The sequence below is a fragment of the Solanum tuberosum genome, unplaced genomic scaffold, assembly GCF_000226075.1.
Source record: "Solanum tuberosum cultivar DM 1-3 516 R44 unplaced genomic scaffold, SolTub_3.0 scf00226, whole genome shotgun sequence".
Taxonomy (NCBI): Eukaryota; Viridiplantae; Streptophyta; class Magnoliopsida; order Solanales; family Solanaceae; genus Solanum; species Solanum tuberosum.
In genome coordinates this window covers 981,022-994,749 of record NW_006239155.1, presented here as the reverse complement: position 1 = coordinate 994,749, position 13,728 = coordinate 981,022, and the positions used below count along the sequence as shown (strand labels likewise).

The following is a 13,728-nucleotide window of genomic DNA, read 5'->3' as shown; positions in this document are numbered from 1 at the left end:
TACCTCCACGAAGTAGGAGTAAGGTCTGCGTACACTCTACCCTTCAAACTCCACCTGTGGGATTAAACTGATCACTGGGTATGTTGTTGTTGTTATGGTGTTGCATTTTGTACCCTGCTTGAAACGACTTTTCAGCCTCTTCCATCCTCTCTCCTACTTGATAATGTCATGGATGGCAATTCATTAAGCTATTAGCACTCTGAAAACTTGACAAGGGAGAAAGACAAAATTTTGTTAAAAGAAAAGGCAAAATTTGGCACAAGAAAGTACAACTCTTGGATATCCTTTCCACGTAAGGCAATAGATTTTGAAACAAACATAAGTACTTGTGAAGAATCAGAAACTTCTCAGTACACAACAAAAAGAAAAAGTGAAAGCAACAGTGATCAGCAAGATGTTTGAAAGTTCACAAAATTCACCAGCCATTCAATTCAGGAAGTCCTTAAGAGATCTATCATGAGACAGAAGCTGCCAGTAGCTAACCAAAAACAACAATAACACATCCAGTCTAATCCTACAAGTGGGATCTGGAGAGGTAGATCATACACAGTTACAAGGCCATTCTGGGGTAGAGATATTGTTTTCAATAGATCCTCGGCTCAAAAAGAATGTTTTCAAAGCAGAATTGCAAAGAAAAATTTGATAACAAAAATAGCAAGATACAAAACAAATTCAGCAACAGATAGTAATACATACTGCCAGTAGCTAACCTCAAATTACAACCAACATTGTGGGAGAGGGAACAAAGATAAAATGCTACACACAATGAAAACTTTAAATGCTGATTAATGAGTAGATCAAAGTTCAACATGATAGATAATCAAGTATCAGCAATTTGTCTTTACACCCTGCCATGTCAAAATGAAACTGAAGAATCCAAATGGTGAAGTATAAATAGTCGGAAAAGAGTTGAATCCATTCCCAGAAAAGGAAGCTTGAGAATACCTAGGTTACATTGAAATTAACATTCTATTGTCACAAAATGTTACAACAGAACCACAATTTTCCCAGCATAAAGAGCCTACTAATATGTACAAAGAATATAAATAGGAACTACTGCTGCACTTTCTCTCTTTTGTCTATTAATGTACACAGCAAGATCATTCACCAGAAATATCTGCTGCCTCCAATATCCGACCATTCTGAGCAATACATCTCAAGTCTATAACGTGATTGTCTCGCAGAAACCCAAAACCAAAGGTTCCATTTTCATACTGCCAAATCCTTCCCTCCGCCTGCCTAGGATTAACGGTGCTTCCTGCCAAATCAGGAATAACCAAGTCGTAGCTTGAGTTCATGCAAAGCATGCACAAAATTACTCTCTTATCAGCACTAGGCAGAATCTCACATAAGTCATCAGCTTCAGCAAGGGGCTGAATATGCATGCGACTCTCATATATGTTTTCTTCCTCTGAAGATAAAGGTGACTCAATGAATGTGGTATTCGAAGTCCAAAATACTGGGGCATAGGCAGAGAAAGGTTTACATAATTCAACAAGCCTTCTGCAAGCAATGCCACCAATATCATCATATGAGACAAGGAAGAACTCCAAAGTCGTTTCATCGCGGAATCCCTGCAGTGAAAAGCAAAGCCAAAACATCACATGAGCAGGCCTTTTGCAGTTAAGCATTCCCCAATTTTGCGTTTCAGCAAAAGGGAGGTACACAGTATGTACAAACTGGCAAACTAAATACTCTGCAATTCATGCAGTTCAAACAAAGGTCAATGGAGGTTACCCATGACTCATGAGGGTGATGGGTTGATCTATTATAGAAATTATACACCTTAACTGATAAGTATTTAGTAGCACAGTAGTTTGGCTAAACAGAGATAATCAGAAGAAAATGATCACGCGGGGATGTACATCAGACATAGTCACATTACTGAAATTAATCAAAACAGTTCAACTTTACACCCTATAAATTAGCTAGAACGAGACTCATAGATGATAGAACATGATAGCTGAAGGAATCTTTAAAAATCCTGCGAAAATTGATACATCATTGATTGGAAATATTAGTAAACCTATATCTTTAGGGTAAGGACTAGAAGGGATACAGCCGCAAGCACTTACAGCTGAAAACCTCCAAAGAGGCAGTAGGACACTTGAACCATCAAGCAAGACCAGCATTTAATTTAAATGTACAAGTCCAGATCTATGTCTTGGTTGAGAAGTAAAATCACTTGGAATTTCGGAACCGGAAGTTACCCTTCAAGTTCCGGAAGGATATTTGGACCCCTTACTAGTAAATTGGTCAAATGATACTTCTTACCAAGAGGAATAAGCTGGAATACAGAAGGACCACAAAAATACCAACTATGATCAACTTCCTTCAGGTCATTGTCTTAGAAAACAGAAAATAAAATAAGGATATTGGTAAAACAAGTCAGAAATCACTCTTCATGTACATAATGGTTAGTGGCATCATAATGTTAGAACTAAGATAACTAGAGCAAATTACCAAAACTTAGGGGGTTAAAAGCACAGCTCCCCTGCTTAGAGTAATTTTTAGTGTCATATACCTTGCTCAAACACTTTATGAAGATTAATACTTTATATCAATTCGACACTCAGAATAAATACATGCATATTACCCGGTTTACAATCACAAGCATTTACACCTTATCAAAACTCAAGGCTCTACCTAGTCATCTCTATAAAGTTTCATTCTTTACTTACTTTTTTTTTTTTTTTTTTAACCAAGAAATCCGTATGTGACATGCCCTTTGGACCAATCACAGCCTTCTAAACTTGGTGAATAATGGGCCCGCCCCTCTACCTTTCTCCACTTAAATACCGGGCTTTGCTTTGCATGGTGTGGGGCTTGAACCTGCGACCTAAGCCACAAATCCTCCACCTTTTGCCACTCAAGCTAGGCCTTGGGGGCCATTCTTTACTTACTTTTACTTATACTTATTAAGGTCAGCCTTTGATTACACCTTAACCAGCTACCTAGTTGTCTCTACAAAGTTAGAAGCTTTACTTATACGAATGTAAATCTTTAAGAACAAAATCAAAGGCCAAACCTTAATTTCATAAAAGAACTGCTCATAAAGAATTAAAGATCAAGTTTTTCTCTAACAGAACACTTCCACGGGCAAGAAACACAAGAATAAATTTGCAAAATTATATATAAGCAAAAAGTATCAGGAACAAGACCTTCCACAAGCCCTGCAAAGGCCTGGCTGGCGTAGGCGAACAATTCACTATTTTCACATAATCTTCAGGCTCCCACTTCCTTCTTCCCTGCCTTTCCCTCTCCCTCCTTCTCTGCCTCCTCGCCGACCCATTTCCACCAGGACTTGTCTTGTTAGCAAAATATTGGTAAATATCAGACATCAACCTGTCCGGCAAACTCCCAGGGGACACACATAAATCCTCGTACTCCTCTTCCTTCATATTCCCTGAGCTTGAAACTTTCTTAAATCCTCTATTCTGTGGAGAATTACACGAGTACCCAAATGCAGTACCATTTTCTTCCACAACAACATGAGTTCTTCCCACGAAATTCACATTCACTGGAACCAATTCACTCTCCACAACACCCAAATCATCTAAATTCATGACATTTTCCGATAACTCCACCTTCCCCACAGGGTCAAGATAATTAACAATTTCACCCTTAGAGGTAATACCCATCCATAAAAATGGCAACTTTATCACTTCATAAGTACCAGTTCTCGAGGGTTTCACCCTCGAACCAGCTATATGAAACGGACCCCACTCAAAAAAGATCAACGGGGAATCAGATTCAGCACCACTCCGGCGCCAGAACCCAATGAGATTCTCATACTCCAAAAGGGTATTGTAAAGAAGCTTATACGAGATCTTACCGCTACCCCATTTGTTAATCTGGGTTTTGGATCCCCATTTGCGGTTACACATGGAAAACCAGAGTCTTGGGTCATCACGGCAGAGAGAAACGAAGCGTTTTGAAGTACAGGCGAAATTGGATATATCTGATGGAGTGAGGAATGAGAGGATGCAAAGCTGCACATCTTCTGGGAAATCAGTGAATGATAAAGAAATGGTGTGAATTTCATCTGGTTTTGCCATTTTTGTTCGAATTTGGTACTTGGATTTTCTTTGAAATTGGTGATTTGGGGGTTTTCTTGATGAGAATAGTCTTGGTTGAGAGAAGATTCAGATGATTAAAAAAAGGAGAAGATTTTGATGATGGAATTATTCTATTTGGGAAATGGGATTATTCTCTTCTGAATGTGTGGATTCAGCTTTGAAGGAAACTTGCACGGAAAAAATGAGTAGTAAATTCAGTTGGATTTTTTTATTTTTTTACACAGGTTACCAACTACATTAAGTTTTCAATTTTAGATATTACCTCAATTTTTTTTAAAATATTATTTTTGAATAATATAAGGGGAAAAACTCAAATATGCCATTGAACTGGACTAAACACTCATTCATGTTATCCGTTAAAAGTTCCGTTTATCTATGTCGTTTTCGTTTGAAAAAATGACTCATCCATTTTCGTTAATACATAATGACATGAATGAGTTTCTCAAACGGAAATGACATAGATGAGCCAAACTTCTAACGAATAACATAGAAGAGCCTTTTATTAAAGGTCGATGACATATTTGAGCATTTATATATGAGATAAACCCAATTTTTTGACTTGATTTTTTAAGTTTTAAATATTTCAAATAATGCAAAAAATAATAACTTGATAATGTAATTATGATATCTCACTTTACTTTTACATCTCACGTAGATATTGTTAAGTCTTGATTCAATTGTGCTCTTTTTCGTAAATAATTTTTTTTCTTTTATAAAAAAATTAATTAAAGAAGGAAATTATAAGATAGGAGGAATCAAACCTATTGTATATTCGTATATGAGATACATAAAATATATATTTTATGTTTGGATAGGAAATGTAATTATTTTGATCGATTGGTTAAATAAATAACGTTGCTCTTCTTTTTAAATTGAAAGATTGCACGAAATATTTATTTAACTTCTCATAATTTGTTACATCTATCATGTTTGTGACCCTTTTTTTGTGGTGGTAAGCTTAACACAAATATTACCAAGAAAAATATATCCATAACATTTTTTCAAATAAATGGTTGTCCTTCAAGTTACATTACTTGAAAACTCTTATCAGGTATCAATGGCACTCGTCTTGGACCTCCTGAAGTCTTTGCTCCTGCGAGATTGTTCGCCTGATAATGATTTACTACCATCCGAAGTATCTCTCATTTGTCGCGGCCTCAAAGATGATTTTCCAGAGCTCTTATGATGATCAACAACCTCAAACATCTGATTCAATGTATCTTCTATGTATTCCGGTGAAGGATAGGACTTGACATGTAAAGAAGACGCGAAATTGTTCAAGAATTCGGTATATGCAGGCACAACAAGCTTCATTGTAGCTTCTCTCATTTGCTCTCTCAAGTCTGCATCAGGGATGTGATAAAAGCTTTTATGTCTTTGAGTAATGTCGTCAAATCCTTTAGTGAACGCCTCCATTTTCCCTCGTATCATAGCAGTAAGTCCGTCTTTGTCAACTCTTTTAAGTTCTTCTTTGTCCAACATCTTCACTAGAGGACCCCAAGCTTGTTTTTGATATGAATAAGCAGATTCTTCAGCCACAATTTTGTATGTCTTCTTCATATACTGATCTCCTATGAGTTTTCCGAGTTCTGTACTTCTAGTCCTCATGTAAATGTACCAATAAGTGTTCATGACAAACACGTGAGGCAATACTTTGTCTTTGTACCTCAATTTCTTAGATTCAACATTCCTCCGTATGGCATCCACAATGTTGAACATGGCGTCTTTGAGCAAGTTTTCATCTGTTTCGGGGGTTGAAAGTACTCCAGCTTTCCATATTTGTTCAGTCCTGAGGACTCTGATAATTGTCGCGCTATATGCATCTGTTAGAAGGTATTTTAGATAGTTAATTGCATAACGAACAAGTTTTGGAACCGAACCATCTTGAGGTGGAAGAACATCCTGATTAGCCTCAATTTGAAGGCCAAGCTCAAAGAAAACTTTGGTAGAGGAATGTACAAGCAGTTTCTCCAGTTCTCTAAATCGCGAACAGATATCAGCACCAGCTTCACCAGCAAAAATCTCTGAGAACTCGGGCTTCAACTTTTCCAGTGATTCGAACATGTCTAGCAGTTTAAACAGCTTTTGAGGTTCTTTCTTGCTTCGTGCAACCCCTTCCCCGAATCTAAAGAAGACAGCCATTATCTTGTCTGCTATCTTGACGAAACACTCAGGCCATATTACTCCATCCATTATTGTGCCTAAGACTTGGCAGCAGAGTTTCTTTTCCGATACAAATACATTCTTGATAGCAAGTTCAAAGTGTTGGATCCATAGGGATATTGCGGTCTCTAGGCTCGCCCATTCCATCTCATCAATTTCTTCCAGACTGTATGTTTTTAGGTACTCCGGGTTCAGTCTCATCAATGCTTTGGCTGCTCTTTTATATCTTACCTATGGGATGAAGCAGAATACCATAATCATTATTAGTAGCCATATACATTAAATCTTAAACCATTGAGCAAACTCCAAAACTGTTGGAATGAAATAATACTCCCTCCGTCCCAGTGGCAGATTAAGATATATATATGTTACTAGAAGTTTTTAACTGTGATTCAAGGCCTATATTTAGTCAAAAGCCAGTGTTGAAGACATAATTAAGTAAATAATTAAACATATTTTCTCACTAACAGATTAAACTTTTAGCATTTAGATGAAATGATCACATCATTTAATATGTTGGATAACACTAACATCCTGCCTATGGCAAGGCCCACGAGGGGGCTGGGGTGGCCTAGGTCAGAGTCATGATTGAACATGGTGCTTGCTTGGTGGGCTTAGTCTTGCTATCAGTTAGAACTTTTGGCATGATGATAAACATTTGATCCTAACAACATATAAATGTTTACAGTCATGGATTCATATACCTGTTGTATAAAATCAAGGAGAAAGTTGTTACCTTCACAAAGATATCAATACATATATCAAGACAGTCATTTGCAGCCAATGTCTCAGAGATTCTTGTAAGCACTTCAACTTCTAATTCACTTCCCAAATCTGTAGACACCGTATCTGCTGCAACAACAACATCATCGTGATCATCATCATCATCGCGATCACTTTTTGCCTCAAAAAAATTCCTATGCCTCATTTTATTCAACAAACTCTCATATTCATCTTGCAAATTCAACAAAGCATCATCAAGCAGTCCATCAAATCTCATAGCATCAACTTCAGTTTCACAAAGAGCTTTAAGTGTAATCAAAGTCTCTTTCAATCGATGCGTCCTGAATTGATCAGTTGCTTTAGTCCTGCTTAAAAACTCCACAACTTCTTGCAACTTCTGAATAGCTGGTTCAGACTCTCTACTAATTGAACTAATTGCCTCGTTCAAATCATCCACCGTGTCAACATACTTGATCAACTTCTCCACCCTCTTGTTAAACGATTTCTCGTTAGCTAATTTGGAAGAAAGTTCAAGAAGCTTACGCTGGAGGGATTCAGAAAGTTTGAAACTTTCAAGAAGTGAAAGAGCTGGAGAAATTGCTCTGTTGATCTTCGTATCGAGTGCCTTATTAGCAATGGAAAGTGATTGTAATGGAGCTATTCTTCTTGAAGCAATGGAAAGATTTTCTTGCATTATATTAAATTTATCTTCTATTTCAGATAAACTTGTTTCGACATTGAATGAGAGTTGAAGAAGGTTGTTGAGATCAGAACAAGTTTGCTTAAGCTTGGAAAGGATTTGATCATCTTGTTTTAGCTCCTCCATTGACATTTTTTTTCAGTGATTGATGATGATTCTTGATTTGTGGGGGGTGTAATTAATGTTTCATATAAAACATTGAGGGTCGTTCATAGTTGGATAAGAAATAAGTTATTCATAGTATCAATTTTCGTATAACTTATACGACATTTGATAAGTAGATAGGAAATAAGTTATATTCATGTATAAAATCAATATTACCTTTGATTGATAATTTAGAAATCCGCATAACTAATTTATGCAAAAAAGAAAGTGGAATTACCAATATAGTATATGTATAACTAATATCTGGATAGATTCCCTCATAACTAATCCAGCTAACAAACAAGCCCGAGGGTATCAAAATTGTGGCAAAAAGAGGAAGAAGACAGGAGAGAAATTACCGAGGATCAAGTCTCGATGAGAACGAAAGAACAAATGGCAAATACATATAATAAAAGCGACACAATTGACATTCCTAATTGATTTTGCCGTCTGATCATATTATATGTCTTTCCTTGTCGGAAGTGAAAACCTTTGATGACTTTTACCTTTTCATTTTTCTTCTTTACTCTGTCCGTTTCAAAATAAGTGTCATTTTAGTTCATTTCACGCTCATTAAAAAACTAAGAAGAAATAAGTTTTTACTAATAAAAGAGTGTATAGTTGAAAATAATTGTTGGTTTTATCTTGAATTTCTAAAATGACACTTATTTTAGAACGAAAAAAGTAATACTTAAACAATGGTGACCAAAATCAGTTTGTGTGTTTCAATTGTTTCCTCAGGCGTCTCTTACCATTTCTTCACTAGCAGAGATTATCATTTAAATGAATTTTGACCCGGAAATATTAATTTGGCCCAAAACAGAGAATGGCCCAAATGAAGCCCAAAAGCAGGAGCTGGAACCTTCTTAGGCCAACAAAGCAGTAGCACTTGCCAGAAACTAATTTGTCCATTTCAGCTGTTTCCCGCTCATTCATAGCGTAATTTCACACGATTTCGTTCTGCAATGGCGAGTTTTCTCCGGCGTCCATTCACAGTCTATCCGATCTTCACAGGTTTCTTCGACGAGGTTTTCTTCTTCGTCGAAATCAAACCTGGTCAAGTAGGCACAGTCTAGAATTCGCCAGGAACATCGTCCTCGCAGAGTACGTACTTCATCAACCTTATTCTACTGTGAATCTTCATTGTTGCTTTTGTATTCGTGCTAAATTCCTCTACAATACTCTTAATTATTTTTCTGCTGTTCGAATTTCAAGTTCAATATTTGGAAATACTCAGGAGTTAGGTTGTTTTATGATGTTGATTCTAAATTAAACTTACACACTGAGTATTCTATGTTTCATTGTGAAGAAATATTGTGAATTTTGCTTTCACGAGCAGATTCTGAGCTAATACCTAATCAAATTAACCACTAATGATAATATGTTATTTTTAAAAAAATAAATATATAATTGATGTAGGAATGTAAACAAAAAAATAAGGAAGAAATCAGCAGTGTTTTGGTCTTTGCTAGAATTTAAACGGAGACTTCATGTTGCTGGTGGGAGAGGGTAGGTATACCGTGGAAATAGTCGGAAGCTGCCTCAGGCACCACGGTTATAAAAATAATAATTAGGAGTACATAGTTTGGTTCTCCTACTTTAAATCTTGTTTATTCTTTTTGAGATAGAAAGAATATTATAGTGTGAGTAGTTAGTAACATCAACCTGCTCATAGATTTCACATTTCATTTATTAAGGAATATATCATAGGCACATTATGCTCTACGTGTCAATTTTCTCCAATTTGTGTCTCAATCAATGGTGAGCACTAAAGACTAACGAGAGTTGTATATACAGTTTATTTGCCTCTAGTTATACCCCTGCCATCAAGTAGAGAACTTTATAGACTAGTAATGTAGTTATCTGAGTTTTCTTTATTCACTACTAATTCACAGTAGTTAATGAGAAGATATGATAAATTTTAAGGTATTTACAATGTTGAGTCGCGTACCCCAAGCGTAGTGGCTGAAGACATTAGGAAGTTACTTAGCACACTTTTTGGTCCTGCTAACTCATAATATTTCCATCTCAAATTACTGATAAAAAATATTTCCATCTCAATTTGTTTGACTCACATTGTATGTCTCTCTTAAGGTGCACGTAAAGTGTGTAAGAACAAGTTTTGAGTACTATTGGTGTACGTGAATTTGGCAACTTCTTGTTCTGCATTATGTAACTTAGATTGGTTGACAAACTGCAGATACGCTCGTCTGTAAGCCAATAAAGGGAACGTTGTTAACTTGAAATAAAGTAGGCATCGATATAGAATTTTTGCATATATTTATATCAACTTAGTTCCATTTGAATTTTTTTATATTTCTTGTCAAAGCAATTAACTCCATTACTTTATATAGTTCTTGTCAAGAAGATCTCCAGAAACATATTTGAGAACAAATTCAAGTATTTCCTGTTTGCTCTTTAGTTCTGCCTTCTTTTTTCTAACGAAATAGGGAGAGATTGGGATGCTTAGTTGTCAGTGGTTTTTGCACGTTTTCTAATTTTGAGTGTTAACCATAGAAACACTGCAATTCATTACTGCTTACTATCTATTTCTAGTTGTCCTTTATTCACATCATACGGCTGAGATTTCCTCTAGCACAAATTACTTAAATTTGTTGTGATGGAGTATACGTGTTCACTTGTGGGAATGAAGGGTATTTGGTCTTTTAACACATGTATTTTTCCTCAATTTGAATTTCCATCGATGGGGTTGTTGTCGTCGTTTTCACTTTCCCCTTTCCTTTCTTGACTGAAGAAGCAGACACAGATACTGAGGAATAGAGCATACCATTCTCATCCTCACCCCTTCACCCCCTCAAGTTGGACGGGCAAGGAGAGATCCCCAATTTGCCTAGAACGGTGTGGTGAGATGGTCCAGATAGGGCTTTGGGGAAGGGATCGGCGACCTGAGAAGAAGCCGGAACATAGGACAGAGAAATCAGGCGTGCGAGGAATTGTTTTCCGTACGAAGTGGCTATCGGAGTAAATCAGAGTCGGAGATCCCATATCAATAAGAAGACAATTGAGCCATGTCATATCAGCCACAACTCTTCTCATGGAGCGATACTCAGCTCCCGCTGAGGATAAGGAAATGGAAACCTGTTCTTTTTGGCTTCCAAGAAACAGGTGAGCCTCCAAGAGTGACAAAAAATCAACTGCCTGATTGACGCAAATCGACACACGATACCCAATCTGCATCGCGAAAGCAACCAATTTGACAGAAAGATCACTTGTCAGAAACAGACCTTGACTGGGATTGTTCCTGAGGTATTGAAGAACTCGCAGTGCAGCTGAAAAATGAGATGTCCAGGGACCCTGTATATACTGAGAGAGATGCTGCACTGCATAGCAAATATTTGGTCGACTATGAGTGAGGTAAATCAATTTGCCAGTAAGTCGTCTATAACAAGTAGGATCTATCAAATTATCTCCATAATGAGCTTGTAATTTTGTTGTAGGATCAAGAGGTGAAGAAACAAGTGGCAGATGGGTGCAATCATATTCGGAAAGGAGCTCCAAAGTGTACTTCTGCCGAGTAATAATGAGACCATGAGGCTGCTCTAAAATCTCAAGTCCCAAAAAAATAATGTAAGTCCCCAAGATCCTTGATTTAATTCAGTATCAAGGAATGTTTTGAGTAGAGTGAGTTCATCTGAGTTGTTACCGGTCAAAATAATGTCTCATCCACATAAACAACAACTTAAGAAATTGAATCATCATCCTTTAAAAAAAATAAGGACTAATCATTTAAAGAGGAAATAAATCCCTTGAAATTGAGAGCAGAAGTAAGCTTAGAATACCATTGGCATGAATCATGTCTTGAATCATAGAGAGATTTCCCAAGCTTTCAAACATGATTAGGACTACGAGAAGATATTCCGGGGGAAACCTCATATAGACCTCTTCTTGTAATTTACCATGTAAAAATGCATTATTAACATCCAATCGTGATAAAGGCCAACCTCTTTTGACTGCTATAGATAAAATGCATCTTATGGTGGTCATCTTCACAATTGGGGAGAAGCTTTCATTGAAATCCACACATTCTCTTTGGATATCATCCCTAACAACAAGTCTTGCCTTTAATCTTTCAAGACTCTCATCATACCTTTTTTTCTTTTTTCTTTTTGAACACCCACTTACAAGGGGAGTATTTTTTCCCTTGAGGTAGTTGAACTACTTCCAAGTCTTGTTAAGCCTCCAAGGCTTCAAGTTCACATGCCATAGCCTGCTGCCACCCAGGGTGCATAGCAACTTGTGCATATGTAGATGGTTCAGCCATAGTAGAAACAAAATTAAGAACTTTTTGATTAACTGAAGAAAGTGTTGAAAAAGGGTACGCAGGAGGAGTGATAAAAGATGTAAAACAAGATTAAGATTAATAAGAAAAACTACATTGCACATATAGTCAGATAAATAAGTAGGCTGTTTGTGCTCTCTACTGAATGGTAGAAATAGGAGATGAATGTTTGTGAATAAATTCAGAGGATGAGCTAATGAGCTCCTTAATTCTATTGCCTAGTCTATAACAAATTAACCAACTCTAGTGGACCCTTTATTATCTATTCCTAGCTGTCCTTTATTCTCATCATACGACTGAGATTTGCTCCAACTCAAATTGCACAAATTTGCTGAGATGAGTGCACGTGTTCTCTTGTGGGGATAAAGGGTATGTGGTCTGTACACATGTATTTTTCCCCAATTTGAATTTCCCTCGATGATGTCCTCATCATCTTCACTTTCCCCTTCCCTTTCTAGACAAAAGAAGCAGATGCAGATACTGAGGAATCGAGCATGCCATTCTCAACAGCTTACTGGAAATTACTGTTCTTATTCTTCCAGATGAAACTTAGGCATTTGGTTATATTAGTTATTTAGCCTTTGTTTTTTTCATCTGAAGCAATATATAGGTCATACCTCTAGAGTTCACAATTTACTGGAAATTCCTGTTCTTATTCTTCCAGATGAAACATAGGCATTTGGTTATATTAGTTATTTAGCCTTTTTTTTCATCTGAAGCAATATATAGGTCATACCTCTTGAGTTCATTGACAAATATGCCTACTTCTTTTGCTGGTCAGTTAATGGATCTGTGGATAGACTAACTTTTTCGGGGATATTTGAACATTGATTCTTCAGGTCATTGTTTATTCACCTGCAAGAATTGCAACTCAACAAGGCTCTGGAAAGGTTGGGAAGTGGAAAACAAATTTCTTGTCTACACAGAAGTACCCATCACTCTTTACCTTTTCATGATAAAACATTTATATTTTATTCTCTGAGAACACTTTGGATATTTAAGTATTATCGATGCAACAAATCCTTTGAACTTGTATTTCTCTATGCGAGAACTTTTTCCCCAAGTGTTGGTACTCTCGTAAGCATTTTTTTCAGCATGCCCAGCATCTCAGGTCTCTAAAACAGTGCAATTTCAAAAACTGCCTCTGTTTTGCCGATGTAGATATTTTGTTTCTGATACTATTTTTAATTAATAGAACTGTAGCCAAGTATCTGTTTGATCGCATCTTTTAGGTGGGAAAGTCCATTGATTGGATGGACATCCACAGGAGACCCTTTATCATACGTTGGTGAGGCAGGGTTATCGTTTGATAGTGTAGACGCAACAAATGCATTTGCTGAGAAACATGGTTGGGAGTACATTGTATGATGTAAATCCTTTTGAACGCTACACTGTCTAATTTTCTTGTTTCCTTTATAAATATATTGTATCAGAGATCTTATTGTGCTTTTAGACAATCTGTTGTTATTTCCCTGTAACAGACATGTGGGATTAGAAAAGGTTTTGGACTTGCATTGCATGCTTCCAAGATTGTGATGTAGAAAGAGTACCAGAATATGGATAGTACTTCTCCTAAGAGTTTCTTCAAGAGTTCTTGAGGTATTTATTAGTTAAATTAG

At 36.7% G+C, this 13,728-nt stretch overlaps 2 protein-coding genes across 2 annotated transcripts; both read right to left on the bottom strand.

Annotated features, from left to right (window-relative positions):
- Window positions 1-766: 766 nt before the first annotated feature.
- On the bottom strand, window positions 767-4,281 carry LOC102588172 (F-box protein At3g12350). The gene is made up of 2 exons (XM_006356793.2): window positions 3,162-4,281; window positions 767-1,574 (listed from the first exon to the last, which is right to left on the bottom strand). Exons 1-2 carry the CDS (start codon window positions 4,056-4,058, stop codon window positions 1,101-1,103), a joined length of 1,371 nt encoding a protein of 456 aa, XP_006356855.1. The 5' UTR covers window positions 4,059-4,281; the 3' UTR covers window positions 767-1,100.
- Window positions 4,282-5,028: 747 nt separating this feature from the next.
- Window positions 5,029-7,805, bottom strand: LOC102593507 (exocyst complex component EXO70A1-like). Its single transcript, XM_006356806.2, has 2 exons — window positions 6,979-7,805; window positions 5,029-6,473 (listed from the first exon to the last, which is right to left on the bottom strand). Exons 1-2 carry the CDS (start codon window positions 7,795-7,797, stop codon window positions 5,127-5,129), a joined length of 2,166 nt encoding a protein of 721 aa, XP_006356868.1. The 5' UTR covers window positions 7,798-7,805; the 3' UTR covers window positions 5,029-5,126.
- Window positions 7,806-13,728: the final 5,923 nt, after the last annotated feature.

Coding starts and splice junctions, on each gene's coding strand:
- LOC102588172 (XM_006356793.2), bottom strand. CDS start 4,058: ATGGCAAAACCAGATGAAATTCACACCATTTCTTTATCATTCACTGAT. Junction 1,575..3,161: donor CTTTGCAGGGCTTGTGGAAG/GTCTTGTTCCTG, acceptor TTTTCACTGCAG/GGATTCCGCGATGAAACGAC.
- LOC102593507 (XM_006356806.2), bottom strand. CDS start 7,797: ATGTCAATGGAGGAGCTAAAACAAGATGATCAAATCCTTTCCAAGCTT. Junction 6,474..6,978: donor GTATTGATATCTTTGTGAAG/GTAACAACTTTC, acceptor TTCATCCCATAG/GTAAGATATAAAAGAGCAGC.